This window comes from Thalassophryne amazonica, chromosome 10, assembly GCF_902500255.1.
Source record: "Thalassophryne amazonica chromosome 10, fThaAma1.1, whole genome shotgun sequence".
In the NCBI taxonomy this organism is placed as follows: Eukaryota; Metazoa; Chordata; class Actinopteri; order Batrachoidiformes; family Batrachoididae; genus Thalassophryne; species Thalassophryne amazonica.
Genome location: NC_047112.1, coordinates 72,910,210 through 72,936,983, shown reverse-complemented (window position 1 = coordinate 72,936,983; position 26,774 = coordinate 72,910,210). Strand labels below are relative to the sequence as shown.

Here is a 26,774-nt window from a genome sequence, read left to right as displayed (position 1 = left end):
TCACTGTGACCGAAAGCTAACTGGGAACATGAGTTTTTTTTTATGTTCATCGCCAGATTCCCCACAGGTTTCGCGAGAATTTGACGGTTGTGTGCAGCAGTCTCTGTGCTGGACGAATTTACCAGCGTACTGCTATGAAATTTGACTAAAGGTAATGAAAATATGTGTTAGGAGGGTCAGTAATGCTGATAGCGTCCGGCTGTAGATGTTGTTTGAGCGGAACAATAGGTAACGCGGACATGTAGCCGCCTCCGCCACTTACCCGGGCATCTGTATGGAGCTAAAGCTAGCACATGCTGTGACGATTGGCGGACTACGGTAACTTCACGCTTCGTCACATTTAGAAACAGTATGTGCGCAGTTAACCGGTTAATCTTACACTGTATTTGTCATTTACACTGAGACGGCTACATAAGGCCATAGGCTTTGGCATTTATAGTTCTAAACTCAGGCTGGGTTAGTGCTCTAAGTATGTTCATACGTATGCCTGAGACTGTCCATTGCAGGTTGTGACCTGTGTAAAGTAAAGTACACACGAAGTTATTGCATCTTGCTGATTCATTGGCGGTCGAGGTTGTCAGTCTGTGCTGATTGGGCAGAACCTTTCGGACGAAGGACAGGCCTGTCTTCTCTCACAGTACATGGAAAGTTTGGCAGCTGTCACACTCACAGACCATTATCCTTTTCTTTTCAGAAACCGTTTGAATTCCTGGAGGCATGTCCAAGAAAAGGGGCAGGTACGTACAAACAGCAGTCTTGGAATACCATCATTCTTGTATGATGGTATCGCACATAAAGAACTGGTTAAGCCAGATTTAAAATATCCTGGGATGAACCATGACTTGACTAACACAGTCAGCTGTCTTTCCTTTTGCTTTTGAAAATGGCAAAATATTAGGAATGGCGAGTTTGTTAATTGTGCCATATTATACACCTTTATAACAGTCTAATATAGGCCACCAGGGGCTTTATATCAATCACAATTATTTCCTTGTGCAGTAAAACCACACATATGTCTTTTTGCCCTCACATAAACTAGAATTTAATATGCATATGCAGGTCTGGTATTTTTCCGGCCTGAGCCAGATTTCCGGCTTTTGGATCGGGATATATGTAGCGGAGGCGACAGGTTGCCATGTAATCCCTATGGAAGGATGCGCTGTGGATACGTAGTGACGTGGAGATGTCTGTCTGGAGTTTATACTTGATGTGGACATGTACTGTCTCTGGCAATAATAAAACAAATGCTGACTGGTTGATAACACAATTATGACAGTTTGAGGGGGAGAAAGTGAGGAAGTGCTGCAGCAGCTGGTGTTTTTTGTTCACGTGCGTGCGCGTGTGAACGAATCGTCCGTGAAGATAATTTTATGAATTACACAGATATACAGCGAGGAAAATAAGTATTTGAACACCCTGGGATTTTGCAAGTTCTGTTGTATGGCTGGGGGGGCCTGGCTGCCGGTTTGTTTGCCTTTTGTGTTTCCTCCCAGGTGGCATGCATTTGGGACTGAGTGGCTGTGTTGCTGAGGCTGTTAGGACTTCACCCTGATCACCTGCGACTCGTCAGGACTCACAGCTGAGGTGCATCTGGAGGGATTGGAGTATGTTGGCATTTAAGACTGAAGTGCACAGTGTGCATTTGCCAGAGACTCGACCTTGTGACCAGACGGGTGAGATCGTCGTCTCGGGAGCCATCTCATCAGCAGCGAATGCTGAGAAACGTCCAGGTTTGATGCACAGTCTGTGAAAGAGGAGGGGGTGAGGTCTCACGCTCGTCAGCACACTTCCTGAGGTACGTTAGATTTTGTGACTAACAGTTATACAGTCAGTAAATGTGGTGTCCCTCACACCTTATTGTATTGAGCTGTTTGTTAGTCATGTATCAGCTTCCACTGCGGTGGAGTTTTGTGAACTGGATGTTCCATGCCTGCAGGTTGGAAGCTGATCAGCAATCAAGCCAGGAAGTGTTTGCTGTTTGTACACCTTTAAGTGTTCTGTGTGTAGAGTGTGGACTCACATAATGGTTCCTTCTTTCACAGACTCGGTTGTTGCGGCCACCTGGGGGGTGTCGGCGGGGTCCTTGGGTCCGAAACAGCTTCTGGCTCCGGACCGTTAGCGCTGCTGGGAGCGCACCACGCCAGACCGCACCTTTCTGTATTATCACTGTTATGTATTAAATTCAGTTAGCCTTTGTACCGTGCTCTGCTTATTTCATACTGGGTCCTTCAAACGCTGGTCGGTTCTCCGAGCTGCGTCCGACACATAACAAGTTCTCCCACTTAGAAATCATTGAGGGGTCTGACATTTTGATCTTAGGTGCATGTCCACTGTGAGAGACATAATCTAAAATAAAAAATCCGGAAATCACAATGTATGATTTTTTTTAAATAATTTATTTGTATGTTACTGCTGCAAATAAGTATTTGAACACCCACCATCCAGCAAGAATTCTGGCTCACACAGACCTGTTAATTTTTTTTAAGAAGCCCTCTTATTCTGCAGTCTTTACCTGTATTAATTGCACCTGTTTGAACTCGTTACCTGTATAAAAGACACCTGTTCACACACTCAATCAATCACACTCCAACCTGTCCACCACAGCCAAGACCAAAGAGCTGTCTAAGGACACCAGGGACAAAACTGTAGACCTGCACAAGGCTGGGATGGACTGCAGGACAACAGGCAAGCAGCTTGGTAGAAGACAACAACTGTTATGATTATTTATTATAAAGTGGAAGAAACACAAGATGACTGTCAATCTCCCTCGGTCTGGGATTCCATGCAAGATCTCACTTTGTGGGGTAAGGATGATTCTGAGAAAGCTCAGAACTACACAGGAGGACCTGGTCAATGACCTGAAGAGAGCTGGGACCACAGTCACAAAGATTACATTAGTAACACATGATGCTGTCATGGTTTAAAATCCTGCAGGGCAGCAAGGTCCCCCTGCTCAAGCCATCACATGTCCAGGCCTGTTTGAAGTTCACCAGTGACCATCTGGATGATCCAGAGGAGGCATGGGAGAAGGTCATGTGGTCAGATGAGACCAGAATAGAGCTTTTTGGAATCAACTCCACTTACCATGTTTATAGGATGAGAACAACCCAAAGAAAACCATCCCAACCGTGAATCATGGGGGTGGAAACATCATACTCTGGGGGTGCTCTTCTGCAAAGGGGACAGGACGACTGCACCATATTGAAGAGAGGATGGATGGGGTCATGTATTGCGAGATTTTGACAAACAACCTCCTTCCCTCAGTAAGAGCATTGAAGATGGGTCATGGCTGGGTCTTCCAGCATGACAGTGACCCCAAACACACAGCCAGGGCAACTAAGGAGGGGCTCCATAAGAAGTATTTCAATGGTCCTGGAGTAGCCTGGCCAGTCTCCAGACCTGAACTCAATAGAAAATCTTTGGAGGGAGCTGAAACTCCAAACCTGAAAGATCTAGAGAAGATCTGTATGGAGGAGGGGACCAAAAACCCTGCTGCAGTGTCAGTCTCAGACTCTTAGGCAAACAAGCAGACGGGCAGACAAGAATTCTACCACTGAACTAGTCTGCCCGGCTAGCTCAGTCGGTAGAGCATGAGACTCTTAATCTCAGGGTTCGAGCCCCACGTTGGGCGCCAATTTTGTTGGGGAAAAAACACCTTCCTACAAAAATAACCTTTACTCAAAACATAGAAAATCTTAGGTTTCCCCTCGTGAGTCCGTGGGCAGTGCAAATAGAATACACAGACAATAGTAATTTAAATTCAGGTTATTCCTACCAGGTTTATTAAAACAGCAGAGCAGATCAGTCGTCAAAAATCATTCATCTTTGCGCAAAAATGGGTTCAGAATGCATACACATTAATGCCACAAAAACCGATACCCACAGCATGTGCAGCAAAAAGAACACTCTTCTTTTCAAAAACAGAGTTTTTAAGCTTGCAGTTCAGAAATCTGTCCGGGCGGGGCGCCCAGTCCCACACGTCTTCAGTCTCGGCACAAAACATGTAAGTCCTCGGAATAAAGCAGGCATTGTTGATAATTCTTAATGTCCAACGTTGTGATGGGAACTGATTTGATAAGTGCCCTGGGTGCAGAGATTGCTAGTACATACACCCCCAGTTTCTGCCTTTTGCGGCAAAGTGTAACTAATTAATTAAAGAATCACTGTTTTCTTGTTTTCAGCTCCATATGAGGACAGGTCCATGTGTTCAGTTTAGTGGCATTATTGTCTCTACAGACACTTTCAAGGTTGCCTCTCCGATAACACATAATCCAGTCATTGTTCTTCCCTGTGGAAACAAAGTTCTTTCACAGTCAAAATATGAAATCACTCACATTTTACAGAATGCAGAAGCAGCAATTAATTTTGAACAATACAGTTATTTAACTGTTCATTATTGATCAGCGTAGTTTAAACATAAATGTGCAAACCATTTGATTATAAATAGAGGCAACAACAATATTATTTGCAGTACATATCTTGACCTCATGACCTTTGAACATATCATGAAACATCATGTCAGGCATTAGTCATGACTTTATTAAAATGGTCAATGTCTGACATGTTTTAAACCAACATGTTACACCCGACTTAAGCATATGTTATTTATGAAAACCTTAAACCAAAACACTTTACTGATTTGAGAGTCAGCACACCTGTCAGCAGTTCAACATGTTCAGTACAATTCATCATAAGCACATATTTCAATCATTAATCAAACTGTATAATGTATCATTTCAAAACCATCATAAATCAGTTGAACACCTATCAAAGCATAGTCATACACATTTTCATTCATTTGACATCATGATAAAACCCTTAAACACATTATGGCACAAGAATACACTCTATTCAACTTCATTCATTCAATACAATATCTAGTTCATTTAAACCTGCATGGTGTACATACTTCTAAACGTGTTACTTTTTGTAAATAATGAACACAAAACCTTTTTTTCAGTTTGGTAACTTTTAGCATTGTTAGCATGCAAAGCTAATTATAAGTAAAATAGCATATATTTTCATTTATTCTTAATAAAATACAAAAGTTTCTTTCACCAAAACATCAAATCTAGGCTTTCATCTCAAATGTACTTTCTGTCAAATTGTAGCTGAACTTTCAGGTCTTCTTTTTAAGAAAATCCTCCTCTACACCACTTCATCAGGAAGCTGGATTTTATATTTTTAATTAATTTATATCAAGTTGTAGAGCAGGGGTGGGCAACTTGTTCCAGAAAGGGCCAAGAGGGTGCAGGTTTTCTTTGCAGCCACTGACTCCACCATGTGATTTCACTGATTAACATCACTTTGAGCAGATGGAATCAGTTAATCAGTGAAATCACCTGGTGGAGTCAGTGGCTGCAAAGAAAACCTGCACCCTCTTGGCCCTTTCTGGAACAAGTTGCCCACCCCTGTTGTAGAGATTTGCTTTCAGTTTGAGTTAAGGAAGATAATTTTAGAAAAAAAATGTATTTGAAATGGCATAAACAAATTAAAATGTGTGAAATACCAAGTGTTCCAATACTTTTGAGGACAACCGAGAAACACTGAGGAGCAGCATCTTACATCTCATATATAGTGCAGCAGTTAAGAGAATATTTAGAGTGGAATCCTGCAAATGGTGATACAAGCATCAAATTTGGCACAAATAATCCATAGACATTAACTCTTAAAAAAAACTGATTGGCCACTTGAATTTTCAAGAGGCAGCCGGGTAGGGGTCAATTGAAGAATTACACTGGGGTCTAAATCAGGGGTGGGCAACTTGTTCCAGAAAGGGCCAAGAGGGTGCAGGTTTTCTTTGCAGCCACTGACTCCACCAGATGATTTCACTGATTAATATCACTTTGAGCAGATGGAATCAGTTAATCAGTCAAATCACCTGGTGGAGTCAGTGGCTGCAAAGAAAACCTGCACCCTCTTGGCCCTTTCTGGAACAACTTGCCCACCCCTGGTCTAAATTAAAAGATGCTCCAATCATATAGAAAACTACACCACATTATTTGCCTGATCATAAAGATTCCAAAAAAGGTATAGTTTGGACTATCTGTGACTGAATATTATGGAGTTATGAGGTAAAAGCAGCAAGAATGGTGGCAAAGGTCAATTTCAGTTTGTACAGGGGTCAAAAGTTAAAGTTGCTCCATTAATTTTGCTCCAGCTGTATTTGTGCTGAATTTGATGCTTGCATCACCATTTGAAGGATTGTTTCAGTTATCTGCTGCACTAAGAAGGCAACAGAGAATGAACCAGCTGCTGTCTGTTAGTTTAAACGTGTATATAAGGCAACCCAAATTAACGGAGAAATTCTGCTTTTAACAACCTCATTTCTTGCATAAAATATGGTCATTTACTCACCACTATAAGTTTGGTGTGATTAGAAGTCCATAGTTCAAATGGCATGTTCAGTTCAAATCTGAAGCAAATATTTTTCTTCTGCTACTAAGGTGGAATAGAACTTTTTGTGGTACACAGCACAAACTACTGGACAGGAGGAACCTAGCACTCAATGTAACTCACCAACTTCAAAATGCAGGTCTTTCAACCAGACGTGTGGTGCCGTGACATGTCAGTCATCTGTGTCCAATCAGATATCAGGAGAGTCCAGTGAAACCCCGGCCTCCGCTCTAGCTCCACCCATGCCAGGAAGTGTTTGACATTTGAACTTTTCCTGTTTCACTGTGACTGCTAAATTGGCACTTCCTGTTTGAGTGTGAGCTTGCCACTGAGTTCCCGTGAGATTCCATGGGATCTTGTCTGTCAATCCAGGAAGTGTTTGAAATTTGAAACTTTCCTGTTTTACTGTGGATTTGAAAATTGGCACTTCCTGTTTAGGACGCCCTGTACCATGAGTGAGCTTCGCGACGCTTCGCTCATATAAAGGAAGACTGTGTAGTGAGAATGTAGATTTGCACTTACCTCACGCATGCTTCTGACCAAATATCAGTAGGCCCTGATGTAGTGAAATGAAAAATGCCATCACATTTGTTGCTATATCGCCCAGCCCTAGTACAGAATACTTCAAGGTTCTGTCCTGTATTGGTATTTTCTTCCAATGTTACATTTTCTGGTTTAGGATAAGATTTAGGATTGCCTTGCGTAGGCTTGGGTATTGAGAACCGGTTCTTTTTTGGGTATCGTTAAGAAATTATTCAATCCACCAACATCAATAGTCTGTTTGCTTAACGATTCCCTTATCGGTCCTTCAGAGTGGGTATTGTTTATGAGAGTGTTTGTCGGGAAAACAATCATTTCTCTACGTTGATTACAGACCCTGCAGTGGGTCTGTAATCAACAGTTTCTGCAGTGTGGCTCTGCTTTGAACCTTGAACTAATGAAGCAGTGCTCCGATCCTCTGCTTTGTTGGATCTTTGCTTTGTTCCTCTTAAGAAGCGGCAACTCCGCTTCTTAACCCCTCTCAAAAGCATTAAAATATGTCAATCGTTAGTCACGTTTGTGCAGATTAAAGTGACTAACTGGGACTCCTGTCTTGTTGCGAGAAAGAAATGAGAATCGTCTTCTGTTCCGTTGCTCCAAATGCTGCTCCGCTGTCTGCTGAGTTGAGTCCATTCGGAATTTGTAACTTCAAAGCGAATCGCCGTTTAAGTCAAATGACACTTCACGTTGTAGTACAAACAATAAACTGCAATAGATCAAAAGTTTGTTTGTTTGTTTTTTTTTCTTCCCAAAATGAGACGTCCTGCAGGGACCGATTTTTAGGGAGACCGTTTGGTCTGGGACACCGTCATTGGTACTTTCTATAAGATTATACATAGCTATTGGATTGTTATTACACCATTGATGTGCAGATGTACAAGTCTTTATGTAGGTAATGTCACCTGTTACAAAGGTGGAGGTGTGTCTGCAGTGAAAAGATAAATGTTTTGTAATAATCTGCTTTTAAACTCAGAGAATACAGAGACGATTGTTATTGGTTCTGCTCGACATACACATCTTTATGATCAATTACCTCCTTTCACTGGAGAATGTTTTAGTGTTTCATAGCAGAAGAGTTAAAATATTGTGGTGAAATTTTTAATCAAGTTATCGTTTGAATTGCATATTGACAGGTTTGGTAACATTGCAATGATTAGACCTACAGTAGTGTTCAGGATAATAGTAGTGCTATGTGACTAAAAACATTAATCCAGGTTTTCAGTATATTTCTTATTGTTACATGGGAAACAAGGTACCAGTAGATTCTCACATATCCAACAAGACCAAGCATTCATGATATGCACACTCTTAAGGCTATGAAATTGGGCTATTAGTAAAAAAAAAAGTAGAAAAGGGGTGTTCACAATAATAGTAGTGTGGCATTCAGTCAGTGAGTTTGTCAGTTTTGTGGAACTAACAGGTGTGAATCAGGTGTCCCCTATTTAAGGATGAAGCCAGCACCTGTTGAACATGCTTTTCTCTTTGAAAACCTGAGGAAAATGGGATGTTCAAAACATTGTTCAGAAGAACAGCGTAGTTTGAGTAAAAAGTTGATTGGAGAGGGGAAAACTTATACACAGGTGCAAAAAATTATAGCCTGTTCATCTAGAATGATCTCCATTGCTTTAAAATGGACAAAAAAAACCAGAGATGCGTGGAAGAAAATGGAAAACAACCATCAAAATGGATAGAAGAATAACCAGAATGGCAAAGTCTCACCCATTGATCAGCTCCAGGATGATCAAAGACAGTCTGGAGTTACCTGTAAGTGCTGTGACAGTTAGAAGACGCCTGTGTGAAGCTAATTTATTTGCAAGAATCCCCCGCAAAGTCCCTCTGTTAAATAAAAGACATGTGCAGAAGAGGTTACAATTTGCCAAAGAACACATCAACTGGCCTAAAGAGAAATGGAGGAATGTTTTGTGGACTGACGAGAGTAAAATAGTTCTTTTTGGGTCCAAGGGCCGCAGACAGTTTGTGAGATGACCCCCAAACTCTGAATTCAAGCCACAGTTCACAGTGAAGACAGTGACAGACAAGTATCATGATATGGGCATGTTTCTCCTACTATGGTGTTGAGCCTATATATTGCATACCAGGTATCATGGATCAGTTTGGATATGTCAAAATACTTGAAGAGGTCATGTTGCCTTATGCTGAAGAGGACATGCCCTTGAAATGGGTGTTTCAACAAGACAATGACCCCAAGCACACTAGTAAACGAGCAAAATCTTGGTTCCAAACCAACAAAATTAGTGCCTCGCAGATGTGTAGAAATCATGAAAAACTGTGGTTATACAACTAAATACTAGTTTAGTGATTCACAGGATTGCTAAAAAAGCAGTTTGAACGTAATAGTTTTGAACCAGAAGGGCCATTAGGAAAAATTAAGTGATTTAAATCATACCAGCCCTGCCGCAAACACCAGTTTCCAATTACACAAAATTTTTACCTTGGAAAAAATTTGCAATGCCAAAGTCCCGTAAAAAGTGACTTTTCATAAGGTGAATTAGACAATCAAATGTCAGGAGTATGTATTTAGTTCATGCACTTGAATCAAAGTTTTTTGTTTGTTTTTTTGTAGTCTTGTCGGCTATTTTTTTCTCAACTTTTTTGGTTTCTGAATTCTTTTTCAGATTATTTTCACAGAACCAGGGCTGTGAAAACTCCACAGATCTGCGAAATTCTGCAGATTTCATCATGGGGAGGAGGGGGTGTTAGTGTTTAATTCTGTAATTGTGATAGTCACAGAGTTTTTAAAATGTCTATCGCAAAGTGTACTTTTTTTACGACATTGTGCAAGTTTTATAAGACGGCGGTGGTCCGCAGTCACTGATCTGTGTGTTAGAGATATAAATCAGTGTCCTCGGATCGTTTCAAGGAGGAAAAAAGCCTGGCTGTTGCGACAGCTGTCGTAAAGCAGGATTGGTTGGTTGCTGCAGCGACGCTTAAGCTAAACGTAGCATGTGGACATAGCAAACCTTTAGAGCTCTAAAGTTTTTAAAAGAAGAATTGTGCAGCACGTCTGTGTCACAGACCAACGTCAGACAGAGAGAAGATGGCAAGATAGACAGTTTGAAAATGTCTGATAAGGACAAAAATCTGTGGAATTGTCGCTGGCTTCGTGAACACACCTGAAAGATAAATGGGAAAAGTGAACTCAGAAAACATGATAAGAATTTTTCTCTTTCTGGAAAATAAACATTGTGTTGTTCAAGCAGGATTTTAGAAAACCCATTGAAGTCACATAGTTAGTGCCCATGGCATGGGCAGCTTACACATCTGTGGTGGCACCATCAATGCGGAAAAGTACATCTAGGTTTTGAAGCAACACATGCTGCCAACAAAGCAATGTCTTTTTCAGGAATGTTCCTGCTTATTCAGCAAGACAATGCCAAGCCACATTCTGCACGTGTTATAACAGCGTGGCTTCGTAGTAAAAGAGTGCAGGTACTAGACTGGCCTGCCTGCAGTCCAGACCTGTTGCCCATTGAAAATATGTGGCGCATTATGAAGCGCAAAATACAACAGAGACCCTGGACTGTTGAACAACTGAAGCTGCACATCAAGCAAGAATGGGAAAGAATTCCACCTACAAAGCTTCAACAGTTACTGTCCTCAGTTCCCAAATGCTTATTGAGTGTTGTTAGAAGGAAAGGTGATGTAACACAGTGGTAAACATACCACTGTCCCAGCTTTTTTGAAACGTGTTGCAGGCATCCATTTCAAAATGAGCAAATATTTGCACAAAAACAGTAAAGTTTATCAGTTTGAATATTAAATATCTTGTCATTGTGGCGTATTTGATTGAATATAGGTTGAAGAGGATTTGCAAATCATTGTATTCTGTTTTTATTTACATTTTACACAACATCCCAACTTCATTGGAATTGGGGTTGTAGTACAGTGTTATCAATTTGAAAGTTGTTCACATGACAGAAATGTTGAAATGAACCTGGAGGTTTAGTCTTAGATGATATTCACTCTTTGTGTTACCATTATCATATCTATTACAAAGACTAGTAAGCTGTTTTACTTTGTGCAGTGTGTTTTAACTTATAACCACAAAATGACATGCTTTTTATTTCCATTTTACCAGAAAACGGAGCAGCGGGGAACTGAATGACGTATTAACCCCTGACCCCAACGGTATTCTGGGAGTCCGCATTCAGCATAACTGGCGTGAGAAGGGGAACCAGAGCAAATGGAAGGGGACCGTGCTAGACAGGCTGAGTGTGAACCCTTCTCTCTTCATGGTGAAATATGATGGTTTTGACTGTGTCTACGGAATTGAGCTCTTCAAGGACGAGAGAGTGTCCAACCTGCAAGTTCTTTCAGAAAAAGTTGGTGAGTCAAAGAGTCACTGTGTGAGCCACTTTGGTGGATGGGGGGTGGCTAAGACTGAGTTACAGATTTGCATCGAGATCACTCTGTCATTCATTAGAGTAGAAGAGTACTGAATGTATCCCTTGTCTCTGCAGTCAACAACAAGATCAAGATTCCTGCAGGGGCTGAGGAGCTGGTGGGAAAAGCTGTGGAGCATCTCTTTGAAAAGGAGGATGGCGAGAAGAATGAGTGGAGAGGCATGGTGCTTTCTCGAGCTCCAATCATGACCAACTGGTATTATATCACTTATGAGAAGGATCCCGTTCTTTACATGTACCAACTTTGGGACGACTATGCTGATGGAGACCTCAGGATTCTGCCGGAAGCAGGTGCTGGCAGTCCCTTCTTCTGATTTTTACCATTAGGGTTCACCCCATCAGCTAAACCGTTTCCATCTCACCCTTTCCTCTGCATCTTCTGTCACACCAACCACTTGCATGTCTTCTCTCACCACATCCATAAAACTCCTCTTTGGCCTTTATCTTCTCCTGTCTAGTATCTTGTGTATTATTTTCATAATATTGCTGGGTCCCTCCTCTGCACATGCCCTAACCATCGCAATCATGCAATGTCCTTCTTTGCTCATTCTTAATCCTGTCCATCCTTGTCACTTCTGAGGAAAAGATTCAGCTTTGCCTCCTGTCTGTGTTAGCACCACTGCCTCTTAGTCATACATGGCTGATCTCACAACCGTCTTGTAAACTTTTACTTTGACTCTTGCAAATAACCTCATGTCACAGATCACTCCTGCCACTATTGTCCACCTGCTCTTCCCTGCCCGCACTCTCTTCTACACTCTCCTCTACCTTGAACAGTTAACTCCAAGTATTTAAATAAGTCTACCTCCACCACCTCCACTACTTGCAACCTCACGGATCTACTGTACTCTGACACACATGTAAGCCATCTTGCTCCTATTTCCCTTTTCTCCAGGCTCAAATCAACCCGTTCTCTTCTCACTATAGAACACAATAGCATCTGCAAAATCCTAATCCATGGAGACTCTTGTCTGATCTTTTCCGTCAACCTGTCCATCATCACTACAAACAAGAACGGGCTCAGAGCCGATCTTTGATGCAAATCCACCTCCTTTAAACTCATCTTTAATTCATATTACTACTTCTGACTTCCTCACACAATATCACAACTCTTCTCTTGGCACCCTGTCATAAGCTTTCTCTAAATCCACAAACACACAGTACAACTCCTGGCCTTCTCTATGTGGCTGCATCAGCATTTTCAGAGCAAATATTGCATCTGTAGTGCTTTCTCAGCTTGAAACGATATTGCTACTTGCATATCTACATTTCTTTCCTAAGTTTACCTTTCACTTCTCTTCCACATAACTTCATGCTGTGGCTGATCAGCTTTATGCCTCTGTGGTTACTGCAGCTCAGCACATCACCCGTATTAACCAGCACACTTCTTCTCCACTGCTCAGTCATCCTCTCACTTCCCAAGATTTTATTAAACAGTCTGGTTAGAAACACACTGTCATCTTCCCTCAACTTTTACATACCTCCACTGTCATCTGGACCAACTGCCTTTCCTTTCTTCATTAGCTTCATCACCGTCCTCATGTTGCCTTTAACAATCTGTTGCACTTTCTAATTGACTCTCTCCACATCATTCAACCTTATCATTCTCTCGTCACACACAGAACCATCCATGCTCGTTCTCTTTATGCATAAATGAGTTCATTGTGATGTAGCTGAAATCACTGCTGCTGCCAACGTGGCAACGCCGAGACTTGACCTTCATGTCAGGTGTTCCGGGTCTTGATAGAAAACCTATGGGTGACGTCACACAGGCTTTGTCCAGTATATGTGCAGTCTAAGCAATAATGAGCCAGCTGTTGGAGAATTTCTTTATCACTGAGCCTTAGTTGTATAAAAAAAAAAACCTAGAAAAGTTGAATACACTCGAGACTGCAAGCTTTGCCACTGAGGCAGATATAAGTCAGGCATTGGTAAATAAATATAAATGAAGACTAAATACAATTTTGGTGTTAAAATTTATGTTATAACTTGTTACCATGATATTTGGCAGTTGTCACACTATAAATTAAATTGTTGTATTATGTTTATGTAATATGGGGACAGTGTCTCATTGGCTTTTTTCCTTTTCTGATCCCTGTATACACCTTTACCTCATCTTGCCTCACTTTACATTCAATTATTACACTTCTTTTATGACAATCTCTTCATTCTTGTAGTTGCCTGCCCTTCACACCACAAGGTCTCCTTGTTTTTGTTTCTTTGTCTAGATATCACAGTGAATACCTTACTAGGTGTCTCCCACACCACTTCTGTAGTAGTTGTCTAGTATCACTTCATTTACATGTACTACATGTCTCACTTATTCCCTGAAATTCACACACGTCTTCCTCCTTCAGTTTCCACCATCTGATCTTTGATTCAGCTTTTGCTGTATTCCTCTTCTTCACCTTCAAAGTCCTCTTCCAAACCACCATCTGATGCCATCTAGCTGTGCTCTCCCTTCTACCACCTTACAGTCTCCAATTTCTTTTAGGTTGCATGTCGTCCACAGGATGTATTCCACCTTCCTCCACTTGCAGACGTCACCCTGTGCTCCTTCTCCTTAAACTAAGTCTTCATCACAGCCATTATAATAATTTTTTTCAAAATCAACTGCCATCACTAACATGCCCATTAAAAACCACTCAAATCACCACGCTTTCCTCCTTGGGTACACTCTCCACTAGCTTGTCTGCTCACTCCAGAAATAGTCTTGATTGTGGTTGTGTATACTGAACCCACACAAACACAGGAGATGCAAACTCCACATGGAAAAGACCGGGCTGGAAGCCAACCTTGGACCATCCGACTTTGAGACAACAGTGCTAACCACTACACCACCGTGCTACCCATGCTTGAAACATTCTAGTTTATATGTGATGAGTCTAGAGTATATAAAGTTTTCACTTTCTGATATAGCCAGAAATATTGAAGTCTTTCATGATGTATATATTTTAAGGTTTACCTTCTGTAATTGCATTGTAAAGATGATACTATGTGGTACAATTAAATTTTCGACCTTGCGAGATCATGTTGGCTCATGTGTATTGTGGCACCTTCCCATCAAAGAAGTACAAATTTTTAGATAACCCAGGTAGTATTTTCTTTTTGAGAGTACACATTTGTGGTAGCAGAAGCATTTTTGCTTCAGTTCAAACAGATGTGTAACGTGGAACAGTTTACCACTGCACCCTGGATTATGTCTAAACCCAATGATGACCATAGGAGGAGGTGCTTCACTCTAAATATCATCCAGAGCCTGCATAGGGAGCAGCTGGAAATATTTACGTTTTAGAGTAGCAGATGAAAAAAGAAAATAATTAAATTGCAAAAGGAAAAATCTCACATTTCATTGTAATGTTAGTAGTATTTAGTACTAATTATCCCCCTCCCCTCTCTCTCCCACTACCTCTTTTCAGAAAACAAGCACCTGTTGCCTGCAGACAGGAAGCCGGGAGAAGAGACGGAGAGTCTTGTGGGAAAACAAGTGGAGTACGTTACTGACAAAGGTGTGAAGAGAACAGGCCTGGTAATCTACCAGGTCCCAGCCAAGCCTTCTGTCTACTACATCAAATACGATGATGACTTTCATATCCACGTCTATGACCTGGTCAAAACCACCTAAAAATAGTTGACATTTTCTCCCCCTTTCAAACCTCTCTCCATCTGCTTGTTTCATTCACTGTTATTGGCAGATTTAATGGATAATATGCTTTACTGTTCAGAAGAAAGTGATTGTTTTTGTTTGCAAAGCAGAACTGTAGCACTGCTTTGAGCATTTGGAGGATGGACAAATTGTTTCCTTGTTGCTGCTTTTAATTTATAAAGTTTGGACAGTCAGGGACTGCACTGCCCTACAGCTGCAGTGTAGCAGTTACTACTGCATTTGTCACCAAGGTACTGATCTGTCCTTAAAGTAACAGTTTTGATGAGGCTTGATTAATACTACCAAAAAAATACTTCTATGAAGCACTGCCCCATAGACTGTCTGCAGATTTTTGAATCAGATATCTGAGGTTCTACTTCGCCACAGTTAATGATGAAGACAAGTCCTGTATGTGGTCTGAGGCCCATTGGACTGGTGTTTATATCTGATGGCAAACACCATTGCAAGTAAAATTATACAGACAATATGGTGTACATTTTGTTACATAAGATGAGCACAGCTGCCATGTGTGAAATATTAGGGTGAGCATGAATGCAACGCATAATGGCCCATTGGCATTTAGTGACTTAAATGAGCAAAATGGAGTAAAGACCAGAGAGACAGAGTGCAAGTGGACTCCAAAATTATCAGTGTAGTAGTACTGTGTTTTCAGCCAAATTATAACTGGGGCAAAATCAAGTTTTGCACCATTTTAAGAACTGCAGCACTAATTGCAATGTGATTTACATGCCTAAACTGATGTGCTTACTGCTTAGGTTGATACATAGGCTCTAAACCCTAATGTTAAACAGCACAAGGAACATCAGATCCTCTGTACTGTAATGCAGTCTCATACATTCTTATTCAATTTTAATGTAACACAAATCATTAAGTGCCTTCTGGCTTGGGCTTGTCATTTTGCAACTTCATATATATAATGTTTGCTCTTAAAGGGGGAACTCTGGACTTTTTCAGCCTGGACTTTATTTTAGATGATGTAGAGTTTAATTTTTCCCCTCTCGGCCAAATACAATATAGTACATTTGAGCCCCGTTAACTCGTGCGATTTGGGGTCCACAAAATCAGACTGCAAGTTATCTGAAACCCTGAGTTATGTTGATCCAAAAAAAAAACCTTTAAAATCAGCTTACCTTGCCATATTACAATAGTTTTTGTGATTTGTTGGATGGTGATGATTTCCTCATCTGGAGTGAGTTCGGAATATTTTTCCTCCTGCTGCAGGTCAGTAATGAGGGTGGATGATTCTGTGTGAAAGACTCCTGACTATTAAGTTTTTGGATGCGACTCTTAAGAACCTTACTGCTTGTTCAGATTGGGCCGGAATTTATACATGTACCCACCACACAAGGATCGTTGACCTGCAGCAGCCGGAGGAGGAAGAATTCATTGTCCGTACTGAGGATCCCTCCCAAAAATAGTCAAATCAAAACTGACTTTTATAGGTAGTCCAAATTTTTGGGGTCCACAGCTTGACTGCGGGTAAAGCCAAATCGCAACTTGCACATGTGCAAGTTACCTGAACTTGCAACATAAACGCTGTCATGAGCTACATCTTAATGTGGCTCAGAACAGCCAACTTGTATAGACTTTGTAGACAGCGGTGTCCACAAACAAAGAGCAAGACAATAACTGCAAAATCGATTAGTTTTAACTTTTTTTCAGACGTAAATGTGCAAGTGTATGACTGTAGTCATACTACCGGACACTTTTTAACCTATTCAGTGACATGTAGTTCACTTTGAGAGTTTTAACTTGCCTTATGCCAATACATTGTACAGCTGTTTAACACCTGACTTTGCCGTTTAACTGAAAATTGTTTTTAATCCCAAAAACAAGTTCCAGGTTGAAAAATTCCAGGTCACCTTTAATGTCTCTTGGATGTAAGGTGGTCTTGTGAAAACTATGATGCTACAAGAAATGGTAAGAAGACATATTGCATAAAGTTTATTAGTCATATGCTTTGCCTATATTAATATTTGAAAACAAACTTGGTTGTTTTAGTCTCATTGTTCATATTTTGTGGGAGCACTTTATTGTATAAAGTTTATATTATAATTTGCCATTTAGCTGCTTCAAATCACTTTGACCTTAAGAGCAAATGTGGTAGTTTTATGGGATTAAATTTGGGACTTGAAGCTTATACATACAAAAATACAAAATTTAAACTAAGTCCAGGTTTTGATTTTGCACTTTTAAAAATGCAATGTATTAAAAAATTAAACACACACACATACATATAATTTTTTTTCCTTCAGTTGTAGATCTGCTGTCCATGATTTTACTTGGTAGATATGGTATTACCTACACATCAGTGATGGCTAAATGCTTAGTACACTTGGGTTCAGTATGGAAGGTTCCCGGTTCAAACCCCACCCCTGCCACATTTCTCCATGTAATGTGGAGCTGAATCAGGAAGGACTTGTGACAACCCAGAGGGGGAAATACAAGGGAGTAGCTGGACAAAATTGCATTTAGCTATTTTAGCTAGGTATCACCTGCATCTGGCATGTTCAGGCTCAGAGTCCTCTCTGCTCTCAGCAGCTCTGAACAGGCAAGTCATACTCTCGTGTTAATTTATGACCCTCTGAGGTAAATAACACACCAAGTAAAATAAGAGACAGACATTGTTTTGAGAGTGTGTGTGTGTGTGTGGGGGGGTAGACTTTATTTTAATACCTTGTAATCTTTTAAAAAGGTGCAAAATCAAAACTTGGGACTTCCAGAAAAAAAAAAAAAAATTCATACGAACCAGCTCAAAGTCACAAATTAATCCCCGAGTTTGCTTTATTACATGCATGATGGAAAAAAAAGGCTCACAATACGGTTAAACAGTATTTAATCTGCAATTTATGTAAAATGCATTGTAAAGTTACCTCTCGTGATTACTCTCCCAATATGACTCAACACATCACCAGCTCTTAGTAAAGCGATTCCACAGGTGTTAGCAGTATGGATTTCATCCCGACTTTGTCACTATGCGCTTGTTTCAGAATTGGTCTTAGTCTGCTCAGTTTAAAAAGAAAAAAATCATTCAGTGTATCCTCTCTGATGTTCGTGTTAACACATTCTGGTGTTACCATTCTGTGATTTGGTTGTCAAAAACTCTGCATGCATCATTGTAAGAGTAGCTGGAGTTTTCTTTCCAAACGTGTCTGTATCTTGGCAGTGAAATAGTGACAATGTGTGGCTGAATCTATACCATTTGTTGAAACTCACATGAACATAAAAGGGTAACACTATTTGCCTCCAGCACTGGTGCTGTGCGGCGTTTCGATGTTGTACACAGTGGAGTTACAGATGACAGAATGCTTGTTCATGCTCTCCATCACCTTGTGGGGGAGCTGCAGCTTATAGTTTCCCTATAAGATGACTGAAGCAACTGTGTAATAATTATGACATGATTAATAAAGGGTTTTTTTATATTTGTTTTTACCTTTTCTTTCCATACACAAATCAACATGTACTTTAAATTTGGTGAATAAATCACACAAGTTTGGAAGTTGATATTCAGTCATAAATGGTGACTTGGCACTCCATGTGTTCTGAGAAAGGTAGACATGCCTAAAGGGGGAAAATATATACATATTTCATCTAAAGTGTTGAACAAAAATAAGTATACGATACATATAATATTAAATGTTCTCCTTTGTTCCATAATATACAACATCCAATTCATGCCTTTATCATCAAATACAAAGGTATCCATTCAGGACATTGACTGTTACTCTCAGAGGTTAGCTTCTGTGTTTGTTGGTTTTGTCTTATTTCCTGTGTTGGCTTAACAGCTTTGATATGTGCATTACACGGGTAATACTACTTCAACAGTCATAAAATGTCAGGTTCAGAGTTTTTGTCTTCATTTGCTGAGGTCTTTCAGGTACTGGAACCCTTTATTTGTGTATTCAGTTGCTTTTGTTGGGGCCTCTGACAGCACTGAAATTGTCCACCGCACTCCTGCAAAAAAAAAAAAAAAAAAGGATGAAGCTTTGTGTTTGAGGTACCAAAGTCACACAAAGTGTGGTGTAAGGGGCAAGCTCAAAATGCTACACAAGCCCCCTCCTCCAACATACCAGTTGTTTGCACAGATGTATGTGATGAGCTATCCAAATTAACAAACTGGTTCACTTATGTACTGGACAGTCCAACAGGTCTATTTATCATACTTAACTGATAAGTCTGATTTTATTACAAAACGATAAAGATGTTTGATCAATATTATTTTGCTGAATGCACATGTTCCTGTGGTGTGCTACACTGTGTGAAGGATCACTAAAATCCACCGACTACATGAGAAGTTCTTAAGAGTTGTGGTAGTAAAATTGCACAGTTGCTTTGCAGTTAATATGAAAAAGACACACTGTAGAGTAACAAACAGCCAATAACACCTGGACAACAACTGTTCTTCAGTCATTAAAATGAACTGAAATGTTTGTGGCTCCAAATTATCACTAAAAACTATCTTTTTGTTCTGCTGGTTGGAGACATTATCTGAAAATTTACCTTGGTCACTGAAAATTGAAATGTCCCCCCAGTATATTTGGAAAATTTCAACGAATTCTAAAAAAAAAAAAAAAGTCCATAAAACATTCAATATGGTAAATAACCAGGTGCAAGTCTAGTAAAAATAGCACTGAACTGCTATGTGCTGCAGCTTCACATACATGTCAACCCCTTGGAGGGTCCACCTCTATAACCAAGTGATAAAATCCATAAAATCAACACAAAATCCTTATAACCTCCTAAATTGCACCAAAATCAGTTTTATTACAGTACACACAACCACACAGCGGTGTCACATAACTGGGGTTTTGTCCATAACTAACACCAGGGATCTCCATGGGCTCTTTTATGGTGGAAGTCCTCCACAGTTAAATCCTCTTGCTCCACAGTAAAATTGCTTGCTGTCAATAAAATCAATGTCTACAAGTACATTGTAGGTATTTTGTACAAACTCAATATATTTCCCGTGAATATAGTGTCACGCAGCTGTTCTATTTTTACAGAAACAACTCAGAGTAACAGATCACTTCTCCTAACAATCTTTGGCCCTACCATCTGAGACTGCTCTGCCCTACCATGGGATATTGGAAAACCATGTGATGATGAACCAATTCCGATTGGACGCTCACATTGCACACGTCATCACACAGCTTCTATGAGGAGTACAAAGATGGTGGATGGCTGGCCGAAAGTCCGCAGAGTTAAGAAAAACAACAGTAAAAAAATAAATTTACAACAGAAAACCCTGAATATCCGTAAGACTTTATTTGTACGTCTGCATGACTCTGAAACTCGGAAAAATCCGTATAATTTACGGACAATCCATATAGGTTGACATGTATGGCTTTAAGACAGTGAAAATGCCAAATTTGAACTTGGGGGGACTTTTCTGATGTCTTACCGGAGTTCCATGACTTAACAGGGGAGAATTCAATCTGAGGCATAGTTGGAAGTTGAGCCTGTAGAGAAGAGACCATTAGGTTCATGGGATAGCAACCAAACAAATTGAAGCTTTCAAGATGCTGACAATAACTGATGACTGCACAGCTCTCAGAATACCATACCAACTTCATTTATGAAGCACCTTAAAACAGCCAGCGCTGACACAAGGTGCTGCTATTCACTACAAACATAATACAAATTAAAACACTATCATTTAAAAAAAAAAACCACAAAATAAAACTAAAATGCAATTTAAAAAACAAACTAAGCCTCGGTGTCAAAAGCCAAGGAAAAAAGATACATTTTTAAACAAACTAAAAATAAAATGACTAACACAAGTTTCCAACACCACTTCCTATCAGTGTGTAAGCAGGCAACTCATTTACAGAAAGTGGTCACAATAGTGTGCACAATAATTAGGCGCACTAACAGGACCACTATCAAATCGCTGTGGCCTTAAAGCACAGAAGGCCCAAATACCATGTTTTGTTTTGTTTTTTTTCTGATGGACAAATTTGGATGAATTCTGCAGAATCTCAATATAAAGAAATGAGCACTGGTCATCACCCAGTATGACTATTACTGAATAGACTAAAAATGACAAGGACCATATCATGCAAAAGACTTAAAACAGGTGACAAAGTGAAAAATAAATAAACTGCATACCTTATCTAGGATCAACTTGATTTGCAGAGCAATTTCCTGCCCACATCAGACTAGTTTGTGTTAGTTGAAGCTAAGATACATTTGTTCCTGTGGCGTCATTCTTTTTTAACCTACTGCAGCAACATAGCAAACACAGGACTTCACTCGTCACAACAGGCTTCATTTCATAAAGTTACACTTGCTAACAGCTTGTGTTGTTTGAGCCACTTTTAATAACCTAGCTTGACAATTTTGCAATTGACAATTGTACTTTTGTCTAAATTTGCATTTCCAAAATTAGTGACTTCTCTGTACTTAGATTACTGTAAGTAATAAGTGCAATTACATGTGGCCATACTGGAACCAAATACCTGATGATGGGCACCATCTGCTGGACTGAGCAGAACAGACACCACAGTGGCCATAAGTGAGGTGACAGGAACCTAGCTTATCCTCTCTAACCTTAACCCTTTCATCATCTGATGTGAGGGGATAGAATGCATACTCAGGACACGGGGTGACGACAGGGAAGGTATGTGGGGTGACGACAGGGAAGGTATGTGGGGTGACGACAGGGAAGGTATGTGGGCTGACTGTGTACCAAACACATTACATGGTACAGCTGTTTTACATCACAAGCATATGTACAACTCAGCTGAAGTAGCGGTACTACTGCTACTTGGCTCAGGATGCGTATGCCTACCCGACTGTGACACAATTTGATATGACATAAAATACCATATTGGGGGGAAAGGAGTGATGTTCAAATGGATACAATGACTGAAGTGTTAGATGTATTTATGAGGGTATGTATGACGTGTGCGAGATGTGTTTTTATGGAATGGATGTGTTTGCAATGACACATTTTACTGGAGAAGCTCTCAAATTTTGTCTTTTACTGCAATGACAATAAAAAAGTCCATCCATCCATTTTCTTCCGCTTTAGTCCTCTGTTCTAAAAAGCAAATCATAAGATAATTGTATTCTGGAATTCTGATTTGATGCAAAACTCATTTAATTATCTAGCCTTATTTCAAAACTTTGAAAATCATTTCTGAAGGTACAGAGGTTGGACTGAATTACACAAAATGTCAATGTTTTACTTACTGGTATTGTTTAGTCATTAACCATAATGCAACATGACATTGCTACATCCACTACAGCATGTGTTTGAAATCATAAGAGTAATACTTTATGGTTTTCTTCTACTCATGAATATGGATTCACTTTTTAAATAGAAATATATTGCAAGATCATTCATGAATATCTATTCCAATATAACTAATGATTTCATATGTATGTATTCTGCGCAGTATGCCAGAACTGGAAGCGGACATATCAGAATTCTACTACTGTGCAAGACTTTCAAAAGTGTGAAAAGCAGTTTTTCAGATCTAGAAGTACTGATCAATTGCCCAGGCTTTTTAAAACCACACACACATTGCCCGCAGCATCTGTGTTGTATTGACACTACTGCAAGTTAAGCAGATAATATTCAAATTTTATATATATATACACATATACACACACACACACACACGTATATATATATAAAAAATAGTTTTGAGTTTGTAGCGTCAACAGCAGATGCTACATTATTGTGAACACCCTCTTTTCTACTTTTTTTTTTACTAATAGCCCAATTTCATAGCCTTAAGAGAATGCTTGGTCCTGTTGGATTTGTGAGAATCTACTGGTACCTTGTTTCCCATTTAACAATAAGAAATATACTCAAAACCTGGATTAATCTTTTTAGTCACATAGCACTACTATTATTCTGAACACTACTGTGTGTGTGTGTGTATGTATATATATATATATATATATATATATATATATATATATATATATATATTTCTCTTTGTTAAAAAAAAAAAAGACAACTAATCAATGAGCACTTACTTTAGCTTCCTTTATCAACTGAACAGGGCACCTTAACCTTTTAAATAAAATACTTTGTGAAACTTCCTTAATTGTTTTCTTCCTCCTCAAATAATCTACAAAACTAAAAAGGTAAATGTGTATGTGTCATTAAAAAGACATCCCCCCTTTCCTCTGTCCTGTGGTAAGTAACCTCAGCCTCATTTTGTACATAAAAATGTATTCTCTGTCTTCACATTTATATGCAAACTACAGGTGCGCAGGTCACATCTCCAATATGTTTTTTTCTTGGGCGCATCACAATTCTGAGAATGCTGGTGTGAATCTTGGTGAATGTGTTACATTCAACCAAAAATGTACCAGTAAGATTTAGACGCTGTGCACCGTTTGTGCTCCATTTATGAAACATGCAATAAAGTAGAAGCAGCATAAACAGAAGGTTTAGTGTTATGTCCACCCGACCCTGAATTTCTATCCAAATTCAAACCATTTAAGAGAAAGCAATTTACAGGGTTGCATAGCAGCTGAGACATCATCTCCAGTTTCACTCCAAAGAAGAAGCATGTAGCTCTCTTCCAAAAATGATGGTCAGTTTCTGGAGCAAATCATTTTCTGAGTTTCTCCACCTTTGCCAACTGCACCACAGATGTGCTATAACAAACACCACAATGCATTATGGGTAGAAGGAAAACACTGAATTAAAGTAAGATGACTCTTGACAAACTGAACAGTTGTTTATTTTCTTAAGGCAAAGACAGAACCAACCCATCTAATTTTCTTGTGCTGAATCTATCCATACCTGCAGACCAAAATACTTCATCCACTCCTCGACCGCTGGTGGTACTGCAGCCTTGGCCTTCCCCAAAGCCTCTGAGCCTTTCTCACTACTTCCCAACAGTCCCGAGTCGTAGGCAACGTACACAGCTCCTCCTGCAATGGTCAGCTTGGTGGCCAGTCTGCAAATAAAAGAACACATACAGTTTAACAGCTAGCGACACAGAATGCAAACCAAAAGTCACACTGAAAAGGTAGCGAGTGAAGACACCCGACTGAAAATTCACCCCAGGTGAAGTCACCCCAATCCAGCTATCCATTCTTACTTTTGAAATAATTAAGAATGAGTAGTTTAAAGTTAGGCCAGTGTGGTGTATACAACAGGGCAGTGCACCCTGCTTCTCCCATCAATGGGCTTTTTACCTGACAATTACATTCCCCTACCTTAAAACATCATCTCACTTACAAAACGTAATAACAGTTTATTATGCCACTGGTGTGTATAAATAGTTTATTACATGGACATATCATAATTGAAATATCGTGTTATTAGAGTGGGGTGACTTCACTATGAACTCACTGACAAAGGCGGGACTTATGAGTGTTTACTAAAGGTGCATTGTGAGGCATTAAAGTCACCCCTTTGAGTCTGGTCTGCTTGAGGTTTCTTCCTCAAATCATGAGTGGGAGTTTTTCCTTACCACTGTCACCTGTGTGCTTGTTCTGGGGGTTGGTAAGGTTAGACCTAACTTGTGTGAAGCGCCTTGACGCAACTTTGTTGTGATTTGGAGCTACACTCAACAAAAATATAAATGCAACACTTTTGGTTTTTCTCCCATTTTGTATGAGATGAACTCAAAGATCTAAAACTTTTTCCACATACACAATATCACCATTTCCCTCAAATATTGTTCACAAACCAGTCTAAATCTGTGCTAGTGAGCGCCTTGGGGCAACTGTTTGTTGTGATTTGGCGCTATATAAGAAAAAAGTTGATTGATTGATTGATTGACTTCTCCTTTGCTGAGATAATCCATCCCACCTCACAGGTGTGCCATATCAAGATGTTGATTAGACACCATGATTAGTGCACAGGTGTGCCTTAGACTGTCCACAATAAAAGGCCACTCTGAAAGGTGCAGTTTTATCACACAGCACAATGCCACAGATGTTGCAAGATTTGAGGGAGCGTGCAATTGGCATGCTGACAGCAGGAATGTCAACCAGAGCTGTTGCTCGTGTATTGAATGTTCATTTCTCTACCATAAGCCGTCTCCAAAGGCGTTTCAGAGAATTTGGCAGTACATCCAACCAGCCTCACAACCACAGACCACGTGTAACCACACCAGCCCAGGACCTCCACATCCAGCATGTTCACCTCCAAGATCGACTGAGACCAGCCACTCGGACAGCTGCTGAAACAATCAGTTTGCATAACCAAAGAATTTCTGCACAAACTGTCAGAAACCGTCTCAGGGAAGCTCATCTGCATGCTTGTCATCCTCATCGGGGTCTCGACCTGACTCCAGTTCGTCGTCGTAACCGACTTGAGTGGGCAAATGCTCACATTCGCTTGCGTCTGGCACGTTGGAAAGGTGTTCTCTTCACGGATGAATCCCGGTTCACATTGTTCAGGGCAGATGGCAGACAGCGTGTGTGGCGTCGTGTGGGTGAGCGGTTTTCTGATGTCAATGTTGTGGATCGAGTGGCCCATGGTGGCGGTGGCGTTATGGTATGGGCAGGCATCTGTTATGGACGAAGAACACAGGTGCATTTTATTGATGGCATTTTGAATGCATAGAGATACAGTGACGAGATCCTGACGCCCATTGTTGTGCCATACATCCAAGAACATCACCTCATGTTGCAGCAGGATAATGCACGGCCCCATGTTGCAAGGATCTGTACACAATTCTTGGAAGCTGAAAATGTCCCAGTTCTTGCATAGCCGGCATACTCACCGGACATGTCACCCATTGAGCATGTTTGGGATGCTCTGGACCGGCGTATACGACAGCGTGTACCAGTTCCTGCCAATATCCAGCAACTTCGCACAGCCATTGAAGAGGAGTGGACCAACATTCCACAGGCCACAATTGACAACCTGATCAACTCTATGCGAAGGAGATGTGTTGCACTGCATGAGGCAAATGGTGGTCACACCAGATACTGACTGGTATCCCCCCCCAATAAAACAAAACTGCACCTTTCAGAGTGGCCTTTTATTGTGGGCAGTCTAAGGCACACCTGTGCACTAATCATGGTGTCTAATCAGCATCTTGGTATGGCACACCTGTGAGGTGGGATAGATTATCTCAGCAAAGGAGAAGTGCTCACTATAACTGATTTAGACTGGTTTGTGAACAATATTTGAGGGAAATGGTGATATTGTGTATGTGGAAAAAGTTTTAGATCTTTGAGTTCATCTCATACAAAATGGGAGCAAAACCAAAAATGTTGCGTTTATATTTTTGTCGAGTGTATATAAATGAAAAGAAACTGAAATAAAAGTTCATGTAATTTGGAGAACAGTCCAAACACATCTACTTATTGGGTGACTTATTTATTCACCTCTGGTGAGTTATTAAGTAACTAGTTGTCCAGCAGTCAATCAAATAACAGTTAGCATCAGCTAGCTACACGGCAAGCAATTACTTCCTAATGCAGATGTTATAATTGCTTTTAAAAGAATAAATACTCACTTAACTACGGGCAAAAACCTTGCCGCCATACCGCACAAGTTAGTAGTTCCTCTACTACGTAGCTGTTTATAAATAAAAACAAGCTCGCTGCAAACAACCAAACATTCAGGCTAACAGGCTAACTGAAGGACAACTCTGTCCGACAAGTATGCACAGTACATGTGTGTTAATAAAGTTTGGGTGTCAAAGAAAATTGGTGGACGCAGATTCGTTTCATATGTATGTTATTTTTTTTCTTCTTCTTTAAAATAATTTTAAGTGTTTAATGAATCTGTTAAACGCTTGATAGGGCTTATTTAAAAG

The 26,774-nt window shown here is 40.2% G+C and overlaps 2 protein-coding genes across 3 annotated transcripts; one reads left to right on the top strand and one right to left on the bottom strand.

Annotated features, from left to right (window-relative positions):
* On the top strand, positions 1–18,450 carry LOC117518974 (spindlin-1-like). 2 transcript variants are annotated; one of them, XM_034180262.1, is made up of 5 exons: positions 1–151; positions 695–737; positions 11,036–11,283; positions 11,418–11,651; positions 14,780–18,450. In XM_034180262.1, exons 2-5 carry the CDS (start codon positions 718–720, stop codon positions 14,983–14,985), a joined length of 708 nt encoding a protein of 235 aa, XP_034036153.1. In that variant the 5' UTR covers positions 1–151; positions 695–717; the 3' UTR covers positions 14,986–18,450. The 2 variants fall into 2 exon arrangements, with proteins under 2 accessions (XP_034036153.1, XP_034036154.1); XM_034180263.1 differs by lacking the exon at positions 1–151 and adding an exon at positions 300–318.
* micos13 (mitochondrial contact site and cristae organizing system subunit 13) lies at positions 17,847–26,628 on the bottom strand. Its single transcript, XM_034180264.1, has 4 exons — positions 26,472–26,628; positions 23,795–23,951; positions 20,429–20,486; positions 17,847–18,981 (listed from the first exon to the last, which is right to left on the bottom strand). The coding sequence occupies exons 1-4, from the start codon at positions 26,498–26,500 to the stop codon at positions 18,884–18,886; spliced, it is 342 nt and encodes a 113-aa protein (XP_034036155.1). The 5' UTR covers positions 26,501–26,628; the 3' UTR covers positions 17,847–18,883.
* Between the last annotated feature and the right edge of the window lie 146 nt (positions 26,629–26,774).